Below are 22,447 nucleotides of genomic sequence, written 5' to 3' on the forward strand. Positions count from 1 at the left end.
ATGTGGCTGTCAGGATGTGTGTAGGCGGGGCAGCGTGCCGAACGTGAGGGGAGGGGAGCTAGGCTCCTCTCACAGTCCGCCCTGAAGACCCGAACGGCGCGGGAAGACAGCGAGAGGAACGCAAAAGGTAAGTGAATTGACACGGGGGACTTGGCTTACTAGAAGGGGGGGGGGAATAGTACTGTGGGGGATGAAATACTATATGAGGGATGAATTACTTTATGAGGGATGAAATACTATATGGGGGGATGAAATACTATATGGGGGGATGAAATACTATATGAGGGATGAAATACTATATGAGGGATGAATTACTATATGAGGGATGAATTACTATATGAGGGATGAAATACTATATGGGGGGATGAAATACTATATGGGGGGATGAATTACTATATGAGGGATGAAATACTATATGGGGGGATGAAATACTATATGAGGGATGAAATACTATATGGGGGATGAATTACTATATGAGGGATGAATTACTTTATGAGGGATGAAATACTATATGGGGGGATGAAATACTATATGAGGGATGAAATACTATATGAGGGATGAATTACTATATGAGGGATGAAATACTATATGAGGGGATGAAATACTATATGGGGGGATGAAATACTATATGGGGGATGAAATACTATATGAGGGATGAAATACTATATGAGGGATGAAATACTATATGAGGGATGAATTACTATATGAGGGATGAAATACTATATGAGGGATGAAATACTATATGGGGGGATGAAATACTATATGGGGGGATGAAATACTATATGGGGGGATGAAATACTATATGAGGGATGAATTACTATATGAGGGATGAAATACTATATGGGGGGATGAAATACTATATGGGGGGATGAAATACTATATGAGGGATGAATTACTATATGAGGGATGAAATACTATATGGGGGGATGAAATACTATATGAGGGATGAATTACTATATGAGGGATGAAATACTATATGGGGGGATGAAATACTATATGAGGGATGAAATACTATATGGGGGGATGAAATACTATATGAGGGATGAAATACTATATGGGGGGATGAAATACTATATGAGGGATGAAATACTATATGAGGGATGAAATACTATATGAGGGATGAATTACTATATGGGGGATGAAATACTATATGAGGGATGAAATACTATATGAGGGATGAAATACTATATGGGGGATGAAATACTATATGGGGGATGAAATACTATACGGGGGATGAAATACTATACGAGGGATGAAATACTATACGGGGGATGAATTGCTATGGGGGATGAATTACTATATGGGGGATGAATTACTATGGGGGATGAATTACTATATGGGGGATGAATTACTATATGGGGGATGAATTACTATGGGGGATGAATTACTATGGGGGATGAATTACACTATGGGGGATGAATTACTATATGGGGGATGAATTACTATGGGGGATGAATTACTATATGGGAGATGTATTTTCAGTTTTAAAAATGTGGCTCTCAAAATAAATTTCAATCATGGTTTTGGCGAGATTTGGCTCAGTTGAAAAAAAAGGTTGCCCACCACTGCCCTAGGCAAAACTAGCTACTTGCATTCCCCCCCCCCCCCCCCCCAAAAAAAATAAAAAAAATAAAAAAAATAAGACAACATTTTAAAAACAGTAGAAAATATTAAATCAACAAAATATGAAACTGCAAAATTTCTTTTAATTTGCAAAAATAAGTGCCATAAGATGCCACCAGCACCAATATGAAAGACAAAATCAGTGTCACGAACAGATTGTATCTGTGGCTGGCAGTGGCAGGGTGACAGTTGCAGTGAGTGAAGGATGACAGATCCCAGGCTGGAATTCTCCAGGCAATGGGGAGAGATAAAATGCTGTGACAGCAGGCAGCTCAGCGCACACATATAGAGAGAACACCTGAACTGAGCAATCTCACACAGTGATAGATCCGACACAACACACCACCACCAACACTTACACAGACTAGCAGGCTCAGTAGGCACTAGAAGAACAGACTGTGGGATCATGATGATGACATCACTCACTGACACATTACACATGTGATTGATGGCCGGCTGGGTCACAATCATACAGACACGAGACATCAGAGTCATACATTACCTTCCCCTACAGGCGCAGCTCCACCTCCACTGATGAATGCGAAGAGAAGGGCTGGAATTCCACAGTGATCAGCAGACGCCAGCTGGCTTGCAGTAAAGGACTGAGTCTGAGAGGAACACTGAATGAGCGGCAGCTTAGCTGCTACACTGGCCCTAGACACCCGGCATCTTCCTCTGTCCTTTCTTCCTCCCCTCTGCCGCCTTCCTCAGTTGGAGGATCATTCATGACGTGGCGATGTCCCACACAGCGAGATTCCAAGCCTGTGCTGTGCCCAGGCACCCCTTGGTGGCAGTGCACCCTAGATGGCTGCCTAGTTTGCCTAGTGGAATCCCTGGGTGAGATTAGTTTACTTTACTGTGTGCTTCGAAAACAAAAGAGAGATTTGATAGAATAAAAACCTTAAAAATGTATGCTGCTACATTTTTTGATGAGCATGTTTAGGAATATATAATAGTCTCTTTAAAATCTGCAATGGTTGTTAGGTATTGGTTATGGAAATGTTAGGCCAGATTTATAAAAGGAGAAATGTTACCCCTAAAAATTAGAGTTAAATCCCTCAACTGTGTACAAACTTTGTAGTCTGCAAGCTTCTTATCTTTGCAATACCTAACTGCATTGTCTTATAAGTTTAATAAAATGCCAAAGCAGAATATCCCCTCCTATCTTTGCATATTCAAAATATAGACTTCAGGTATGTGCTTGGTAGAAATTGGCTAGCATCATGACTGTATGCTAGTACTTAAAAAGGCAGCAAAAAGAAAGAGGCAAGGCAGGTTTTATTGTGTAAAAAAAATTAGAATTTATAATCGGAGAGACAATAGCCACAAAGATTGTCCAATGGCTGGACAGTATGTATAGTAAGCAGCTTAGTTAGGCTACACTATATGAGGGCTATTGCAAGTTTGCTTTAAAGAATTGGAGTTCAAAGGTGTATATCCTTATTGTACCAACATACCTGCTATTTCAAACCACTATTTTTAATAGAGATAAATAGGACTTTAAAGGTACACGGACCAGTCTTAATAATCAATAATCAGTAAATAATTTATTGATTCTTTGCCATAAAAATTATATCCCATAAAATACATGTATGTACATCCTCAATCTGTTGATATTTGTTACACATCCAGTACTTATATCTCGCCTACCACATATTCAGCCGTTTACATCTCAATGATGTATTAAAAAAATGCAGATATTATATCCCTATTATATCCATATTCTTTAATGAAGATGGATAAACTCTCTACCCTATTCATCTTTAGGAGAGTGTAAGTATGTTATACCAAATTTAAAATACTTAAATCAGAGTTATAATGACACATTTATTATCCATGTATTTAGATCACACGGCTGTTTGGTGTTGGCTATAGTTGTGTATATTTTATCACATTCTAATATATGTGACAATATATGAGTTGACATACTGTATGTTGCATTTATAAACCAGCCTTATTGTTAAAAATTAACAATATTTCATTAATGTGTTAAAAATTAAATATAAAATTACTCCACAGACACTGGAAATGGTCAAACAGCTGGAGGCCACAAGAGATATTTCTTAATACCCTTCGTTCATTGTGTCAAATATCTGCAATACCATAGAAAGGAGTTATCTTATCAGCAGTGGGGAGGAGAGGCCAATGCTAATCAAATTTAAGGTAATGTGTCCAACTAACCTTTTTGCTACCCACACTCTCATGGGCATCTGTCTCCTACATGGCCCCTATTTCCCTGTAACAGTGATGTCAACATAGTTTTTCTAACAATTCTCCAATAAAAATAAGGGGTTGATTTACTAGAACTAAAGAGTGCAAAATCTGGTATAGCTCTGCATAGAAACCAATCAGCTTAAAGATGCATCCCCAAGTTGCCGGATATGTATTAAGTATTTCTGCTCACAGAACTTAAAAAACCTTATTCACAAAAATAGAGGAATTTTATCAGTTTAATATACTTTCCACTAATAATGTTAATAAACTTGGACAGTGCTAAATTTTGAACAGTACAAAAGTTTACTAAACAGCCATTACTTTAGTAAAACAATGAAACAGATGTTCAGTTTCAATTTAACAAACAAAATTGCTTTCAATTCCTTGGGCTCCAGCTGAACTCCCTGAGCTTTCAGTCCAAATCTCCTTGGTATCCTTGCATTAAATAAACTCAATATATAATCTTTAAAGAGAAACTATGAACAAGACTGCCATATTTTTTTATGTTATCTTCAAATGTATTTTAGTGAGCTGTTCTGTTGGAAACAGCATTCCTCTAAACAAAGTTGATAACATTTTAATTTTCAATTTTAATGTTTATATACTGAATCTCTCATTTCACCTTTTAGAAAAAAAACCTTATTTACTTAGAAAATTGTATTTTCTTCTAAACAGTGTTTTATATGTACATCTTGATTACGGGCAATTTTATATTATAAGGCTGTCCTTGTACATTGGCCAATTTCTGATTTAAATACGCATAAGGTATAATATACATGATGGCTTTGTGTATTCTTTTTTTGTTAAACATGGATCTTGCTTAGTATGTAAAGGTACAAGTTTTTGACTACACTTTATACCTGTTGAGGTGAATTTTAATTGTTAAGTCATTTTCATCTAGTTATCAAATTACTTTTTGTAGGTATATTGAAAAAAAAATGAATGCATATCTCAATACAAGCAGTAATAAAAAATAAGCTTCTAACAACAGGGCACTTGTAAGAAAAATTACATAAGCAGATATCTAAATTACCACTGATACTTCTTAAAACATTGGTAATTAAATATATATCACAGAATGGCTTCTTTTCTGAAAAGAAAAATATTAGGTTTCAAATTAATATAAAATGTGTGGGATCTTCCAGCAAAAAAAAATCACTTAAAAGAAAGAAAATGATGTAAGTAGGAATGCATGTTCAGAATCAGATCTGCAGTCGACACAGTACTACTGGGTATGGTGAGAAGGGTCACCGTGTGTGTGTGGGTTGTACTGAAATCCACTATCATCTCAATGATTATGAGTGTGTTAAGCTCCATGTTGTTATCAGGGCCATTTTTAATATTGAATGGACCCTGGGCAAATATTTTCTTGCCCTCCCCATGCAATTTCGCTCTCCACCTTATCTGAGACAAACAATAAAAAGCAGCTAGACTCAGTTTACTACAGCAGATCAGGCAGCGATTGTGACTGGTTGCCAGAGTTTACAACATATCATTACTGCTCACTGACTAGTTGCTAGAGGTTACAGCACAAACCACGGCTATCTGGTTAGTTGCTAGAGGTTACTGCACATTGCTACTGCTCACTGATTGGTTGCTAGAGGTTACAGCACATCATTACAGCTCACTGATTAGTTGCTACAGATTACAGCACATCATTAAGGCTCATTGATTGATAACCTCTGCACCCCCAACCTCCCCCAACCTCACCACTTCAGCCCCCTCACCTTACTTTACACACCTGCTCTTCTCATCTTTGCACCCACCTTCCTTACCTCTGTACTTCCCCTCCCTGCTCACATGTGAAACCCAAACTGTAATTCCTTCTCTGCCTACCTCTGCACGCCCCACCCGCACCACTTTGCTTACCTTTGCAGAACAGGCTGGTGGTAAGCTCAGTAACCACAGTTGCAGGCAGCAGGACTTTCAAGCATGTCCCTGTTTACCTCCCCAGTGGGCAGCATTCAGGAGAGGTGACGGTGGATGGAACCTCATAGGGGTATAATATACATATGAATCCCACTGCTATTTATATATGAATGCCACCACTATTAACATATCAATGCCAGCTATTTCATGTGAATGCTGACATGATCTGGGTCATCTCTACACTGCAATAGGGTAGAGCTGGGCAATAAAAGTGACAGTAATTCACACTGCAATATTAGAACACAGCACAGGAGGAAGACTTCAAGGGACAAGGGCATGTAAACCAAAAAAATTGGCAAATATGGGGAAGCTGCTTTGGGCCCCACAAAAATGATTTGGCCCAGGGTAGTTGCCCCATTTGCCCTGCCTTAAAGATGGCCCTACTTGTTATGTCTCTACCACAGGGCCAGCAGTTCTACATTATGTCTGTATGCTACCTCATCAATATCTCAGATAAGGCCAATGACAGTTGTGTCATCTGAATATTTTATCACAATATCCCTGAGATAGAGTTGTTAGTATAGAGGTGAAAGAGCAGTTGGAAGAGCACACATCCTTGGGAAATGCCAGTACTGACTGACTGGGTGCTCAATATGATTTTTCACAGCCTCAACTACTGTTTCCTCTCCATCAGTTGAGAATCCACTTGCAGGTAGAGGTGGGCACAGTGAGTTGGGCGAGTTTGGAGTAAAAGACTTTGGTAGTGAGAATGTCGAATGCTAAGCTAAAATCTACAAACAGGATCTATGCGTACATGCCAAGGGAGTCTGTGTAGCTCTCCCCTGCAGAGCACAAGATTGATAGGCACAGGGATTGTGAGATATATAGTTTATTCACAGTCAGTTCACACTCTACAGACAGAGGTCATGCATTAACCTTTGCAATGCCATGCCACATGCACCAAAAAAAAGTGTTGACAAGGAAACTGAAGATTTACTGTAACATATGCTTGCTTTCATACCAAACTACCGAAGAAAATTGTAGTAATATAAATGGGTCCCTCATCTTTTCAATCTGTTATTTTATTTAAATGAGAACTAAAATAATACAAATTCTGATAGCTATTTTAAATTAGTCTAGGGAGCATACATTTTATTTACTGAATAGTTTGATTACATTTCACAAAATCAATTTTTTCTTTTGCTGTGGAGCTTCACATGAGATCACAATAATAGTTATGTAGAGCTACCCCCCAGAGGAGCCACTTGCATTTTTGCCCAAGTTTCCCCCTTTCTTTGTGCCACAGCAAGACATTTTTCACAGCCAGGTACACACACACGTCTGCTCGTTGGTTGTCTTCAATGATCAGTCTTGGGTTTGTCCTTTGAGTTTTATTGTAGAACTGGAGATAGGGATTCGGAATTTAGTAGGATACTCCAAGATTAGAACTACATCACACCGAGGACATCTAGCTGATCTCTTAGTTGAGCACTTTTGAAGTCCTGGCTGAAAGCAGATAGAAGACTTCCCTTTACTTTGTAGCAACAAGTAGTTTAGGAGTGAGCAAAGTCTCTTTTTGCAGTAGTAGTTGCACGGCTGAGCTCCTCAGGTACAGGCATGTTACCGCAGACTGTGGCAGTCCAAAAGTAATAGAATTGAGCAAGGTCCTTTGCAGTTGCAACAGTTGGACAAGCTCTTCAGAAAACCAGCCAGTATTCCCTTCTTCTCAGACCCATGCTGAATATCAAGCACAAGAGGGGTAGCAAGTCCACAAAGTCCACAAGAGCTCTAAGCATCTGTACTCACAAGTCCAAGGACAGAATGGCAGCCTTCCTCCAATCTTCCAAGCAACTCTCTCTCCAGTGATACTAGACAGATCCTTGGCAGACAGCTCCCCTCAGTCAGCTTACTGTAGAACCAGGGTCACTCTTTCTAACTTCAGGCCATCAGGCCTGAGGCCTGCATGGCAGGAAGAGCCAGGTGAGGAAAGCTTGCCTCCAGCCTGGCTTGGTGCAATCCTCTCCAGGGAAAGATGCTGAACCCATGTGCTCACAGAACATAAATACCACTCCCAGCATCCAATGCAGCCACTCTCCCCTGCAATTGGCCAGGCCTGTATCCATATTCATGCTGCTCATTTGCCTAGTTCCCTTCCAGGTTCTGGAAGGCTATCATAGCTTCCTGAAGGCAGGCGGAACTCAGGCAAACTGAAACAGCACCAGAGCATCATGAGCAGACCTGACTAATCTATCACAGCACTCTGTTAAGCAGAGAGCCCAATTCGATTTTCCTAACAGTCTCTTTGTTAAGCAGAGAAACACAGCTATATTTATCCTAACTATACATATCCTAGTACCTAACTAGGAAGGTGATACAATTATTAAACATATACAAAATTGCACTTTTTTCTTTGTGAGCTGTAGCAGTATCTGCAATGAACATTTTTTGCAGCAAAGTTCCTGTTCCTATTTATAGCAGTCTGTTGTTGGGGTATTAGGAAAGACAACTGCTAGTAAATAACAAAAAACTGTGTAAAACACGGCTAGATAAGGTCAGAAATCAACAGGAGCAGCAACATATGTGCATACAAGCTTCAATCCCCCAAAACAATCAGAACATCTTACAAAAGTAAAAATAGTTCTAACTGTATTGTTGATATTAATTTTCTTAGCTGAGGTTCTTACTGAAAGAATAAAATGGAACTTTGACCCAGCCTGACCCAGCAACTTTGAGTACCAAAGTTCATATACAGTATACTGTACATGTTGAAGATATACTAAAAATTGTGCAGAATAATTCATATGTAACAGGCAGTGGCATATTACAGAATGGTTTAGACAAAATAGCAATACAGGTTTTCAATGTTCATAATAGAAAGGTTATATAGCCCTAAGCCATGTAATGCCTCTTTACATTCAACAGAATACCATTCAAATAGATTTGAACAAGGGGTTTAGAAGTATTGATCAACATCACATCAATAACGCTTGACAGAGAAGTATGGGAATTAAAAAAACAAACAAACAGACAGTATATGCTCAACTAGGCGGATGCAGAAGTGGTCCGATGCTGCATTTGTCCCCACTGACAACTGAGTGGTCAAAGCCTGCTGATTGCTCAGTTCCCGGACTTCAGCGAGCAGAGAGCTGGTGACTGCTAGTCACCGCTCTGTGCTCTGCCCCTCTAGCGCTCACTGGGGTGCTGAAACTGTGGAAGGAGCGGCTCAGACTCTCAGTGGTTCACTGACAGGCTGAGCCAATTGCAGGTCCAGGCATCTGGGTGGATCCCAACATTAAATTTGGCTCTCCCCTGAGCCTGGACTGGCTCTCTGATGTCAGCAGATAGAGGGCTTTAGCCCACTGTCGACTGAATACGGGCCACATGACTACAAAACTAGTTGCACTCCTGTGACCCACAGGAGAAGTAGGGCTGAAAGAACTTTGGCCCTCCTCCTCCTTTAAAGTTTTTGTTCAGAAAAAAATTTTCATTTTGTATAGAGTGGGGAAGGATTAGAGCCAATCAACAAACAAAAAATAACACTGTCAGCGCTACATGCCAGATAAAAAAAAAGACCAGGAATGTGACAAAAAAAAGCAACTAGTAATAAATGAATATCTAAATAAAGTCCTAAGATTATAAGCCCTGTACAATTTTTATTGCCACCCAGTGTTTTGTTTTCCCTCCTACCTCCTGTCCTGTCGACAATGGAAAGGAAGTGAGAGAAAATCTGCAACAGGGACAGAGAAAGAAATAAGAAACATCTGACAGGGTCTCTAACCTATACTTGCCCAACTGAAAGGAAAATATTTGTACTTCTCAATGAGACAGAAAGTGAAGGGAAATCTGTCTAATGTAAAGCTCATAACAATAAAATTGTCAGGGGTTCAAATCCTTCTCCATTCTATCCAACACTAAAAAAATGGCTGGACATATACTTTAAAGCCCATGGGGAGCTACAACAGCAAATCAAACTGTAGAATGTATACAAAGAGCACAAAAATCCACACCACAAGTTTTATACTTTTATGTATAAATCTCTTCTATATTACATCTTGCTATGGGAGATAGCTTAGTGCATTATGTTGTAAGAAGGGCAAAAGAGACTTTGAAAGGGTTCAGATGAGGGGTTCAGGTGAGGGGTAGATTAAACAAAATGGATAGGAGGTCTCACATGCAGTGCATGCTCCCTTCTAAATAAAAATGTTACAAATCAGATAAAAAAAATACTTATGCATATGTTTGCCTTCTGGGATTGCTAAACACCTAAAATATGCCCCAATCTATTTCAGGAGTTTATTCTTGTGGGAATTTGAGTGCCCAGGAGGCAACAGTGAGACACCCACATCACTTCCACCTCCCGAAAGTGTCAGAAGCTGAATATTTTAAAATATTTTCTTTGTAACATTTTACATTTCAAAGTGTTTTTAAGCTAACTTTGTTTGGGAATTTGGGCATAGGCAGTATGTCATGAAAGCAGATCTTCCATTTGAATGGAAGGTCCAACTTAAACTAAGCACCTAGCAAGATTCAATATGACCTGGAAATAGTGATTCCAGACCTTTTCCTTCACACTGTCTAGCCTGTCTGGGGCGAGCCAAGCATCATCTGTAAATCTCCCATATTCATAAGAGGCAGATATCTTTTTATGAATGATGACTGTGGAACATGTCCCATGCTGAGATGGTTTGTATTGGTTACAAGCCATGGTGAAACAGAACTTTCTTACATATTATTTGTCTCTGCATAGAAACCTAATCTTTCAGACTGCTCTAGCACCAGAGTTGATGTGCACAATGTGAATGTCTAATGCATGTCATGCTTTATTAAGGAGGACTGCTTGTTTATATTATATTATACATGCATTGCATTTATTTTTTTTTATTAAACCACATTGATATTTTTACTATGTAGTTTAATATTATTTTTGCTTTTAAAAGTAAAGCCAGATGCCATGCAAGAAGCTAAATATAATGTTAAAATACATATACAGTGGAGCAGCTTTTGTGTATAAATTAGAATTCATTTTTTAAAAATCAATAACTGGATAAAATAGTACCTTTTTATACCTGCCTGGAGATCAGGTTTAATATATAATAACAAAAATTAATATTTGTATTCACCCATTTACTTTTTTTGCACAGTTAGTATTATGCGTAATAGAAATGACACACAGCCAACTGAATTCATTCTTCTAGGACTATCAACATATCGTCAACCATTGCTTTTTGGTATACTTCTAATAATTTATTGTTTAACCTTGATGAGCAATATGATGATCATTGTAACAGTGACTGTAGATGGTCGACTTCAGTCCCCAATGTATTTTTTCTTACGGAGCTTGTCTCTTACTGAAATATTCTATGTATCAGTGACAGTTCCCCGAATGCTTACAGACATTTTAAATCTAAATAAAGCAATATCGTTTTTGGGTTGTGCTTCCCAACTTTACTTTTTCTGTTTTCTCGGTACAACAGAGTGCTTCCTGCTTGCAGTTATGGCATATGATCGATATGTGGCTATTTGTCACCCTCTTCATTACGTGACCATAATGACCAAAGCTAAGTGCTTAGAGTTTTCACTAGGCTCATGGCTGTCTGGAATTTTATTGTCAATAATCCAGATTTCCTATGTTTTTAGTCTGCCTTTCTGTTCCTCCAATATCATTGACCATGTCTTCTGTGATATTCTTCCAGTGGTGAAGCTAGCTTGTGCTGACACTTTTGCTAATGAAATAGCTATTTTAATATACAGCTCTCTAGTTATACCTCTACCATTCTTGCTTATTTTGGTGTCCTACATAAGTATCATTACTACTATATTAAGAATGCCTTCAGGTGTTGGAAGAAAGAAAGTATTTTCAACATGTTGGTCTCATCTGACATCTGTAACTTTATTCTATGGAACAGCTACAATCACATATCTCAAGACGAAATCAACCAAAACCTTTGGAGGGTCAAAAGTTATTTCTCTCCTCTATATTATAGTTATTCCAATGCTCAATCCTCTAATATATAGCTTGAGAAATTCAACAATTAAAAATGCCATAAAAAGACTAATACATTTTAACAAGACTTCCTAATTCTATACCTCAGGTTATACCTCAATTCGTCTAAATATTTTAAAAGAAATTAAAGAGAATTGATAACAATGATGTGTGTTATTCTAAAGCCAGACACTTTAAATGTAGAAAAGGATAGCTTAATAAAAATATACTACATTTCTAGTAGTATTAGGACATGTCAAGAGGGTGTATGGTATATCAAATCAGCTATAAACATTAGAAACAAAGGCCCATCCTTCCACATAGAGACTACTGAATCCTGTCAAAAGCTGGGGAATGTAAGGGTATGCTCCAAGCCCCTGAGGTAGATGTTATATTGGAATGCATTGGGTCAACTTACATGGAGTCATCTACTTTGAACAACAAAAAATGCATGGATAGTTATACCATGGGCTGAATGGAGTATATAGGTCATGTAGATGTTCACATGAGGGGCAGAGCTTATGACCACCAAGCTGAAAGCAGCCCAGGACCACCCCAGGATACCTGCACGGCAGCACCACCAGAACGGGTAAGCTGCCACCACCGATCCCCACAGACCTGCCAGCCTCCGCAGGGCCCTCCCCACTAGCCCTGTGTCCATCCCTGACCACCAGGAACCAGCTCAGGCCCACTGATCGCTGCTCCGCTGCCCAACCCATACATCGGTTCTGGGCCCACCCCTGGACACCCTGCACCCAGCTACCGGGCACCCAGCTACCACCCCTGGACACCCAGCACCCAGCTACCGGGCACCCAGCTACCGGACACCCAGCTACCACCCCTGGACACCCAGCTACCGGGCACCCAGCTACCACCCCTGGACACCCAGCTACCGGGCACCCAGCTACCACCCCTGCACACCCAGCTACCGGGCACCCAGCTACCACCTCTGGACACCCAACACCCGGACCACCCAGCGAATCTCCAGTCACCGAGCCGCCAGCATCACCAGACACCGTGCCTACCAACACCCCCAGACATCGCACCCTACGACCCCTCCACTCGCCGATCCACCGGACCCACTGAAGACCCCTCGGACGCCAGCATACTGCACCCACAGATTGCAGCTACAGAAGGACTCTAGTGGACTCCTCCACGGTGATACAGACTCTCCACGTCACCTCGCCCTGACCCGTATCCCTTCACCTCCCCTGACCCGAACAGCACTGCACTCACCCCAGCATGCCACCTGCACTTCTCCTCCTAGTTTTCCTCTCCTCCATCCCAAAAATCGCCTCCCTCTACCTGCCCACCCCCCCAAAACAGCTCTACATTGCCCCTTCACTTCTGCCCTCTCCCCACTACTGCACTCACCACCTCCTCCTGGTACTCCACTCCCCGGTCGACCCACGTGCCACCACTACCAGACCCACACGCTCCTACACCTCCCATTCCCATGCCACCCTCCTCACCCTTCTCCTTCTCCTATCCGCTGGGGACATCTCCCCGAACCCTGGCCCCTCACCACCTCTCCCCCCCTCCAGGAACCCCCCCTCCAGGGACCCCCCTGCCCCCGCCAGCCGCCGCAACCCCCTCAACCTCATACCTGTGCACCTCCTCCCCGCATCCATCCCCCCTCTCTCGGTTGCACTTCTGAACGCCCATTCGGTTTGCAACAAACTAACTGCCATCCATGACCTCTTTATCTCCCGCTCCCTCAACCTCCTAGCCATCACTGAAACCTGGGTACAGGTCACCGCCAAAGCCAAAGGCGACTACTCTGTCCTCCTCCTCCTAGACCTCTCCGCGGCCTTTGACACAGTCGACCACCCCCTCCTCCTTAATAAACTACTCTCCCTTGGCATCAGAGACACCGCTCTCTCTTGGTTCTCGTCCTATCTATCCCAACGCTCCTTCAGCGTTTCCTACAACGATGCCACCACCTCTTCCCTCCCCCTCTCTGTTGGGGTCCCCCAGGGCTCTGTCCTTGGACCCCTTCTCTTCTCCATCTACACCTCCTCCCTTGGCAAACTCATACACTCCCACGGCTTCAATTACCACCTCTACGCTGATGATACTCAAATCTACCTATCCACCCCTCACCTCACCCCCACATTCTCCGCCCGCATCACTCACCTCCTAAACAACATCTCTGACTGGATGTCGCTCCATTTCCTCAAGCTCAACCTCTCCAAAACCGAGCTTCTCGTCTTCCCCCCAGCCCGCCCCCCCCCCCAGGCAAATAAATATAATTGATAGTCTGTAGTTCTCTGACAAACCTCAACATTAGGCTACATGTGCGTATTATGCACAGAGCACCAAGACCTGTATGACTTTACAAAATAGGAGATTTACAGTAATTTATCCCTTATCTTTTTCTGTAACTCTTGTAGGAACACATATGTGAATTTAGGTATGTATACAGGCAACAGCCCCAAAACACCCTGATGCCTTCAAAAACAAATAATCGATGGTAGACCCTTGATTTCTATCTTGACAGATTGTTTTTTTTGTTTGTGTGTGTCTACTTGGGCATCTGCAAATGATAAACAACGTTGAAAGCAGTCTTTTACCTTTGCCTTGAAAAACATGGGGTCATATAGCTCCCACTCCTCATCACATCCTAATTTTATTAGCATATAGGGATTGCCATATACAGTGGGGATCGAACGTTTGGGCACCCCAGCTAAAAATTTGTATTAATGTGCATAAAGAAGCCAAGGAAAGATGGAAAAATCTCCAAAAAGAATCAAATTACAGATTAGACATTCTTATAATATGTCAACAAAAGTTAGATTTTATTTCCATCATTTACACTTTCAAAATAACAGAAAACAAAAAAATGGCGTCTGCAAAAGTTTGGGCACCCTGCAGAATTTATAGCATGCACTGCCCCCTTTGCCAAGCTGAGACCTGCCAGTGTCATGGATTGTTCTCAAACATCGTCTGGGAAGACCAGGTGATATCAATCTCAAAGGTTTTAAATGCCCAGACTCATCTGACCTTGCCCCAACAATCAGCACCATGGGTTCTTCTAAGCAGTTGTCTAGAAAACTGAAACTGAAAATAGTTGACACTCACAAAGCTGGAGAAGGCTATAAGAAGATAGCAAAGCGTTTTCAGATGTCAATATCCTCTGTTCGGAATGTAATAAAGAAATGGCAGTCATCAGGAACAGTGGAAGTTAAAGCAAGATCTGGAAGACCAAGAAAAATATCAGACAGAACAGCTCGCAGGATTGTGAGAAAAACAATTCAAAACCCACGTTTGACTGCACGATCTCTCCAGAAAGATCTGGCAGACACTGGAGTGTGGTACACTATTCCACTATAAAGAGATACTTGTACAAATATGGTCTTCATAGAAGAGTCATCAGAAGAAAACCTCTTCTACGTCCTCACCACAAAAATCATCGTTTGAACTTTGCAAATGAACATATAGACAAGCCTGATGCATTTTGGAAACAAGTTCTGTGGACCGATGAGGTTGAAATTTAACTTTTTGGCCGGAATGAGCAAAGGTACGTTTGGAGAAGAAGGGGCACAGAATTTAATGAAAAGAACCTCTGTCCAACTGTTAAGCATGGGGTTGGATCAATCATGGTTTGGGGTTGTGTTGCAGCCAGTGGCACAGGGAACATCTCACGAGTAGAAGGAAAAATGGATTCAATAAAATTTCAGCAAATTTTGGATGGTAACTTGATGCCATCTGTGAAAAAGCTGAAGTTAAAGAGAGGATGGCTTCTACAAATGGATAATGATCCTAAACACACCTCGAAATCCACGGGGGATTACATCAAGAGGCGTAAACTGAAGGTTTTGCCATGGCCTTCACAATCTCCTGACCTCAACATAATTGAAAATCTATGGATAGACCTTAAAAGAGCAGTGCGTGACAGACAGCCCAGAAATCTCAAAGAACTGGAAGACTTTTGTAAGGAAGAATGGGCAAAGATACCTCAAACAAGAATTGAAAGACTCTTGGCTGGCTACAAGCTGTGATACTTGCCAAAGGGGGCAGTACAAGATATTAACTCTGCAGGGTGCCCAAACTTTTGCAGACGCCATTTTTTTGTTTTCTGTTATTTTGAAAGTGTAAATGATGGAAATAAAATCTAACTTTTGTTGACATATTATAAGAATGTCTAATCTGTAATTTGATGCCTTTTGGAGATTTTTCTATCTTTCCTTGGCTTCTTTATGCACATTAATACACATTTTTAGCTGGGGTGCCCAAACTTTCGATCCCCACTGTACAAGAACATTATCAGATTTGACCAATCTCTTTGTTTCTTTAATATTTAATTTGTTCATCTCATTATCATGATGATCTTTTTGCAAGAATCAACTCAGTGGGTACAGTACAGTTGTCTAGTTTGGGACAAATAATTTATAATAATAAAAACATCTGAAAAAATCTCTGAGCTAAAATCATTCTTTTAACACTGCTTGGATTTTCTTATAGTTATTCTGAAGATAACTTAAAGCTAAAACATCATCATTATTGCATAAGGCATGCTAGAATTCTTTTCGTATTTTCTAAATGTTCTGTATCATCTATACCTCTTAAAATTATATCATCCAGATAGCACTAAGTATGTGAAAAGCCCTATAGAACCTGATCCATAATTTTTGCCAGAATGCAAATATTGAAGTCTTTCTGTTGTTGATTTAAGTATTGCCACAATCTAAACCATTGCCCTTCCTGCTTTCTTCAGCTGACTTGGAAGAGAAGTGTTACCTTGAAGAGAAACATATAGAAACATATACTGTAGCTGGAAAAGCAAATTGCGAAAGTCCTGTGCTTACTATTTCCACACATTTAAGAAATTTGGCCTAACAATTGATGTTTGGTGGACCTCATTGGAGGCTCCAATTTGAGAGAGCTACTTGCAATTGGAGTTGGGACACCTCTGGCAGTTTCCAAGGCAAAACTGAAGATTGAGACCCCTATATACATTGCCTGAGAGTTTATTCCAGGCTGTTGTTGAGTTTATCAGTGAGTGTCCTGATACGTTTAGGGACAGTACATATCTTTAAACAGTTTTTTATATTATATTTCATAGTATGTTATGATTGACACTGCAGATCCAGTGGCTCAATTCTTTTTTAGGAATACCACCTACATTAGGAGGCAGAAAAAGCATACATCTGTTGAATCTATTGGCATTATAAATATCAGTAATCAATTGCCAAGGATGACCTTTGCAAAAAGGTTACTATACTGTTTAAATATCACCTTTCTTATTATATATTCAACAGTGAGCCTTTTAAATCTTCAAGATGAACCATTATAGAACAAGTTCCCATGCTTGTAGAAGAATTCCAGTTTTTAAGTGTTTAATCACTTGTTCTGGTCTGAGCATTAAACTGGCACTTCTGTAGTGTCTTACTTTGCCACATTAGATTACCACATTTCCATGCTTTGTATATTTCGGTAACTAAAGCATCTGGTTTAAGAGATGTATTGTTCTGAGGTAATTTGACAGGTGCATTTCAGGTAACATGAGATTGATGCACTATTAATTGACAATGAAGAGAGTGCATTGGTTGCACTTAATCCTTGCATTTAGTCATAGGAAATAGGATAGCATTGGGTTCTTGCTATAATCCTTTTATTATTTTCATTAAACATCAGGGATTGTAATGCTGATAATTTAGATTGATTGTGTTGCTCATCTTTCAGACTTGTAATGTTATCTTAGGAAGAGCTTTCAATAAAAATTCTTCTTGACTAAGAACATATTTTACACTTAATCGCATGCACTGCAGCCTACATGGTAACGATTACTTGTGTAGATGTGAATGTGTCCATATCATAAACCCTTAAAAACACACTAAATTACAGCACATAGATGTGAACAGCCAAATAGGAAAGAATGGGTTTTCTATTTAACCACTTGACCTCCAGAGGATTTACCCCCATTAATGACCAGGCCTCTTTTTGATACTCGGCGCTGCACTAATTCAACTGATAATTGCGTGGTCATGCAATGCTGCACCCAAACAAAATTTACGTCCTTTTTTTCACACAAATAGACCTTTCTTTTGGTGGTATTTGATCACCTGTGCGCTTTTTATTTTTCACGCTATAAACAAAAAAAGACCAAAAATTTTGAAGGAAAATTATATTTTTTACTTTCAGCTATAAAAAATATATAGTAAACTCAAAGTTGGTTATAAATTTAGGCCAAAATGTATTCTGCTACATGTTTTTGGTAAAAAAATCCCAATAAGTGAATATTGATTGCTTTGTGTGAAAGTTATAGCGTCTACAAACTAGGGTATAGATACTGCAATTTACGCCATTTTTTTGCTATACAGCGCTGCACTAGTTTAACGGACAATTGCGCGGTCATGCAAAATGGTACATAAATAAAATTTACATCCTTTTTTTTCCCCACAAATTGAGCTTTCTTTTAGTGGTATTTGATCGCCTGTGCGGTTTTTATTTTTTGCGCTATAAAAAAAAAGGCTGACAATTTTGAGGAAAAAAAACAATATTTTGGACTTTTTGCTATAAAACATGTCCAGTAAACAAAAATTAAAAAATCAAATTTAGTTATAAATTTCTGCCAAAATGCATTCTGCGACATGTCTTTGCTAAAATAAAACCCCAATACGTGTAAATTAATTGGTTTACGTGAAAGTTATAGCGTTTACAAATGGCGGGAAAGATACTGGGATTTTTAGGTTTTTTTTATACTAAAAATGGCGGCGATCAGCGACTTATGGCGGCGATCAGTGACTTATGGTGGCAATCAGCGACTTATGGCGGGGCTGCGGGACTGTGGCGGACATTCTAACATTGGGGGGTACTGACTTGGGGTCACTGACATCCCCAGTGACACCAATACAGTAATCAGTGCAAAAAAAAAAAAACACTGACACTGTACTAATGGCACTGGGGAGGAAGGGGTTAAGTTTATTATTCAGGGAAAGGGTTAACTGTGTGAGGGGAGTGTTTTACTAGGGGGCTGGGGTGTGTACTGCAGGGAACACCGCTGATCGGGAGAGAGAAACGCTTCTGTCCCAATCAGCGTGTCCTGGAGCTGTCAGGGAACTGACAGAAAGCACAGCTACTGCAGCTGTGCTCTCTGTCAGCGATTGCCGCCAATCGCCGGGACATAGCCGGTAACGACCGGCTGTGACCCTGCGACTGACATCCGCGGCTGTGAGCGGCGGGACAGGTAGGGCGGCGGAGCGCCCCCTACCTGTTTTCAAAACACACATTTTAAAACATGCTTTTGCCCAGCCGTGCCGCCCTGCCGCCGTATTTCTACAGTGGCTGGGCGGCATGTGGTTAAGAATGCATTTTCACACAGTAAAATTCATGTGTTTTAATGCATGATACTAGACAAAAAAATACAGACAGTATTTCTGATCCCTCACATTTTTTTTACTAACAAAACATAGAAAATGCATTTACAGAGCACATTTTTTTTACTGCCAGCTAGAAATATGATAGTACTTTCTATCAGAAACTAACCAATCAATATTTAAAGCTGAACTCCAGGTATGGATTTTATTGCATAGTTACATGTGTCAAGCTTGGAACAATGTAAATATACATATGACATACATGTGAGACTATTGTGACAGCAGAGAATCGCTCTGTAATTGAGAATATCGCAGCTGTCTTCAAGCTCTTTTTTGAGTGGCTGCTCAGCATTCGACCCCTAAAACCATGGCAATCACTGTAGCAGCAGTAACTGCTACAGTGACTCTCTAATTCCACAGCCAGGGCTGGTGCTAGACAATTTTGCACCCTAGGCAAGACCAGCTACTTGCGTCCCCCCCAACAAAAATTTTTTTTCTTAAAAAGAGTAGAAAATATTAAATCAACAAAAACGAAACTGTTTAATTTCTTTTAATTTGCAAAAATAAGTGCCATAAGATGCCACCAGCACCAATATTAAAGACAAAATCAGTGTCACGGATGGACTGCATCTTTGGCTAGCAGTGGCAGGGTGACAGTTGCAGTGAGTGGAGGATGATGGATCCACACTGTGACAGATCCCAGGCTGGAATTCCCCAGGTAATGGGGGGAGGTAAAACGCTGACAGCAGGCAGCCCCGCCCACCCACACACAGAGAACACCTTAACTGAGTGATCACACAAAGTGACAGATCCGACACAATGCACCACCACCAACACTGACACAGATTAGCAGGCCCAGCAGGCACTAGAAGAGCAGGCTTTGGGATTGTGATAATGTTATCACTTATTGACACATTGCACATGTGATGGATGAATTGCATGCTGATTGGGTCACACTCAAAATGACATGAGACATCAGAGAGTCAGACATTACCTTCCTCTGCAAACGCAGCTCTGCCTCCGCTGATGAATGGAAAGAGTAGGGTTGGAACTCCACAGTGAGCAGCAGCCACCAGTCAGCTTGCAGTAAGGGACTAAGTCTGAGAGGAACACTGGAAGGAGCACAGCTCAGCTGCTACACTGGCCCCAGACACCGGGCATCTTTCTCTGTCCTTATCTGTACTCTCCTTCTCTCTGCCACCTCTCCCCTCAGCTGGAGGATCATTCATAATGCGGCAGTGTCCCACGCAGAAATAGTGCTCTGTCCAGGCGCCCCTTTACTTAGTGGAAGCCCCTGCCCTGTCCACAGCATTCCCACAAGTATGGCATTTGTGTACCTACAATGAACCACTTTGGACCAGTGTACCTATGCAATAAAATTTGTACCTGGAGTTCAGCTTTAAGCAGCTTTTACAATATGCAAAAGAAATCAATACCCCCAAAAAGTAAACCAATTGGATTTACAGTTAAAAGGTCAAAAAGTGAGTGTAACAAAAAGTGATCATGATTTAAAAAAATGAGCATGATGTTTTAAACTATGTATGTTCAGAGCTGATGTTTTTGAAAATATGTTGCATTAATTATGTGCAGTGCTGTTTTTAAAACATTAATAATAGAACTGCACATATTGGTGTGTGATCAGAAAGGCATTGTACACTAAGACACTAGGCCATCAGCATACCTCCTAAAATCAGAAGTTGGTACAGAAGGACAACTTGGGAAGCAAGAAAAGGGAAAGAAGAAAAGAAATGGCATGGCTACTTTGTTCTGAATATTGGGCATGACCCATAGGCACATGGTAAAATGTAGTTTGAGTCTACTTGCAGTACACACTATAGACATGTGTTGCAGTCCTTGCACGCACAAAATAATCCAAAAATACTTTGCCAAAATGGTAAGTTTCATAGACACACATACATCTGACAAGATCCGAATATATCTAGGTCCAAAAAAAGTGATGGTTCTACAGTAAAAGGATGTGTCAGGGTCTGGATCTGAACCTGGGACCTTTGTGTTGTCTGGCTGTAAGATGCTGGGCAACCTCGCCTTGTATCTTGTTTCTGGTGAAACTTGAACTCTTTGCTCCTACCTTGAACTACCTTATTTAAGTTATGTCTCTTTGTTGTTGTTTATTATTGTGCTCTCTCTAGCCGATATCTTGATCCTTTTGTGTACCTACAGCTGTCTTTATCTTCTCTACCACTCATTATAGAACTTTGACTTGTTCATCGACTATGCTCCTGTCTGATCCCATCCATCTTCTACTCATTACTGATCCTATCCATCTTCTACTCATTACTGCATGGCCTATGCTTCTGCTTGTTCTTTTTGAGCTTCATTCTCCGCCTGACTCCTACTTGCTTACTTCCTGCTGGGGCAATCCTGAGGGCATTAGCACACAGCAAAACCCATCCCCACCATCAGGGACTTTGGTATAGACCAGCTAGTGGTTAAACCCTGTGCCATGGGTGAGCCTGCATCATCCACTAGCAGAACTTCTTCTGTATTACTCAAGCTGACTACTTGTGAATATCTCAGCTGCTACATCTACTGGCCCCAAAGCCTGACTCCAGACCGTAACATGATATAAATAGATCCCGTTTACATCCACCTACCCATAAACCTAACATTGGTCCTCTTCCAAGCTGGAGGAAAAACATGAACGAACACAGATGTCACAAAAAAGCAGCATCCATTCCATTCTGTTCAGCTCAGATTAAATAGGGGATCTGTTCATGGATCCCCTGCTGATCAATATGGAGGACAGCCATCTGAAAGTGAACTAAAGGTTCACCAGTTAAAAACAAAACCGAATATGGACAAAGCACCAACACTTTGTGCCTACCTTTAAAAAGAAAATAGTAAGAAGCTATAGCAATTAGCAAATATGGAGACAATAAACACTTTAGTCAGAAGAATGTAATTTACAGCAGTCAGCACTATGTACTGTATAGCATTAAGCAGTCAGCCTGTGCTTTGTGCTCCTTATATTGCTTGTCAAAGGGAGGAAAAAAATGCCCAATATGTCAGTAGGAGGAAGAAATGCCCAGCATTGGAGGTTAGTGGGAGAAAGAAGCGTATTGCATTAGAGGTCATTTGGAGGAAGAAATGCCCTGAATTGGAGGTCAGTGGGAAGAAGAAAGATCCAGCATTGGAGGTCAATGGGAGGAAAAAATGCCCAGTGTCAGTGATGAGTGGGAGGAAGAAACCCCCTGAATTGGAGATCGGTGGGAGGAAGAAATACCCAGCATTGGAGGTCAGTGAGAGGAAGAAATGCTCAGCATTGGAGGTCAGTGGGAGGAAGAAATGCCCAGCAATGGAGGTCAGTGGGAGGAAGAACTGCCCAACATTGGAGGTGAGTGGGAGGAAGAAATGCCCAGCATTGGAGGTCAGTGGGAGGAAGAAATACTCAGCATTGGAAGTCTGTAGGAAAAAGAAA

The 22,447-nt window shown here is 40.8% G+C and overlaps 1 protein-coding gene across 1 annotated transcript; it reads left to right on the forward strand.

Annotated features, from left to right (window-relative positions):
- Positions 1 to 10,855: 10,855 nt before the first annotated feature.
- On the forward strand, positions 10,856 to 11,785 carry LOC149454816 (olfactory receptor 10A7-like). The gene has a single exon (XM_089686979.1). It carries the CDS (start codon positions 10,856 to 10,858, stop codon positions 11,783 to 11,785), a length of 930 nt encoding a protein of 309 aa, XP_089543105.1.
- The last annotated feature ends 10,662 nt before the right edge of the window (positions 11,786 to 22,447 follow it).

This window comes from Staurois parvus, unplaced genomic scaffold (genome assembly GCF_062004578.1).
Source record: "Staurois parvus isolate SC_StPar_1 unplaced genomic scaffold, SC_StPar_1.0 ptg000415l, whole genome shotgun sequence".
NCBI classification, from domain to species: domain Eukaryota; kingdom Metazoa; phylum Chordata; class Amphibia; order Anura; family Ranidae; genus Staurois; species Staurois parvus.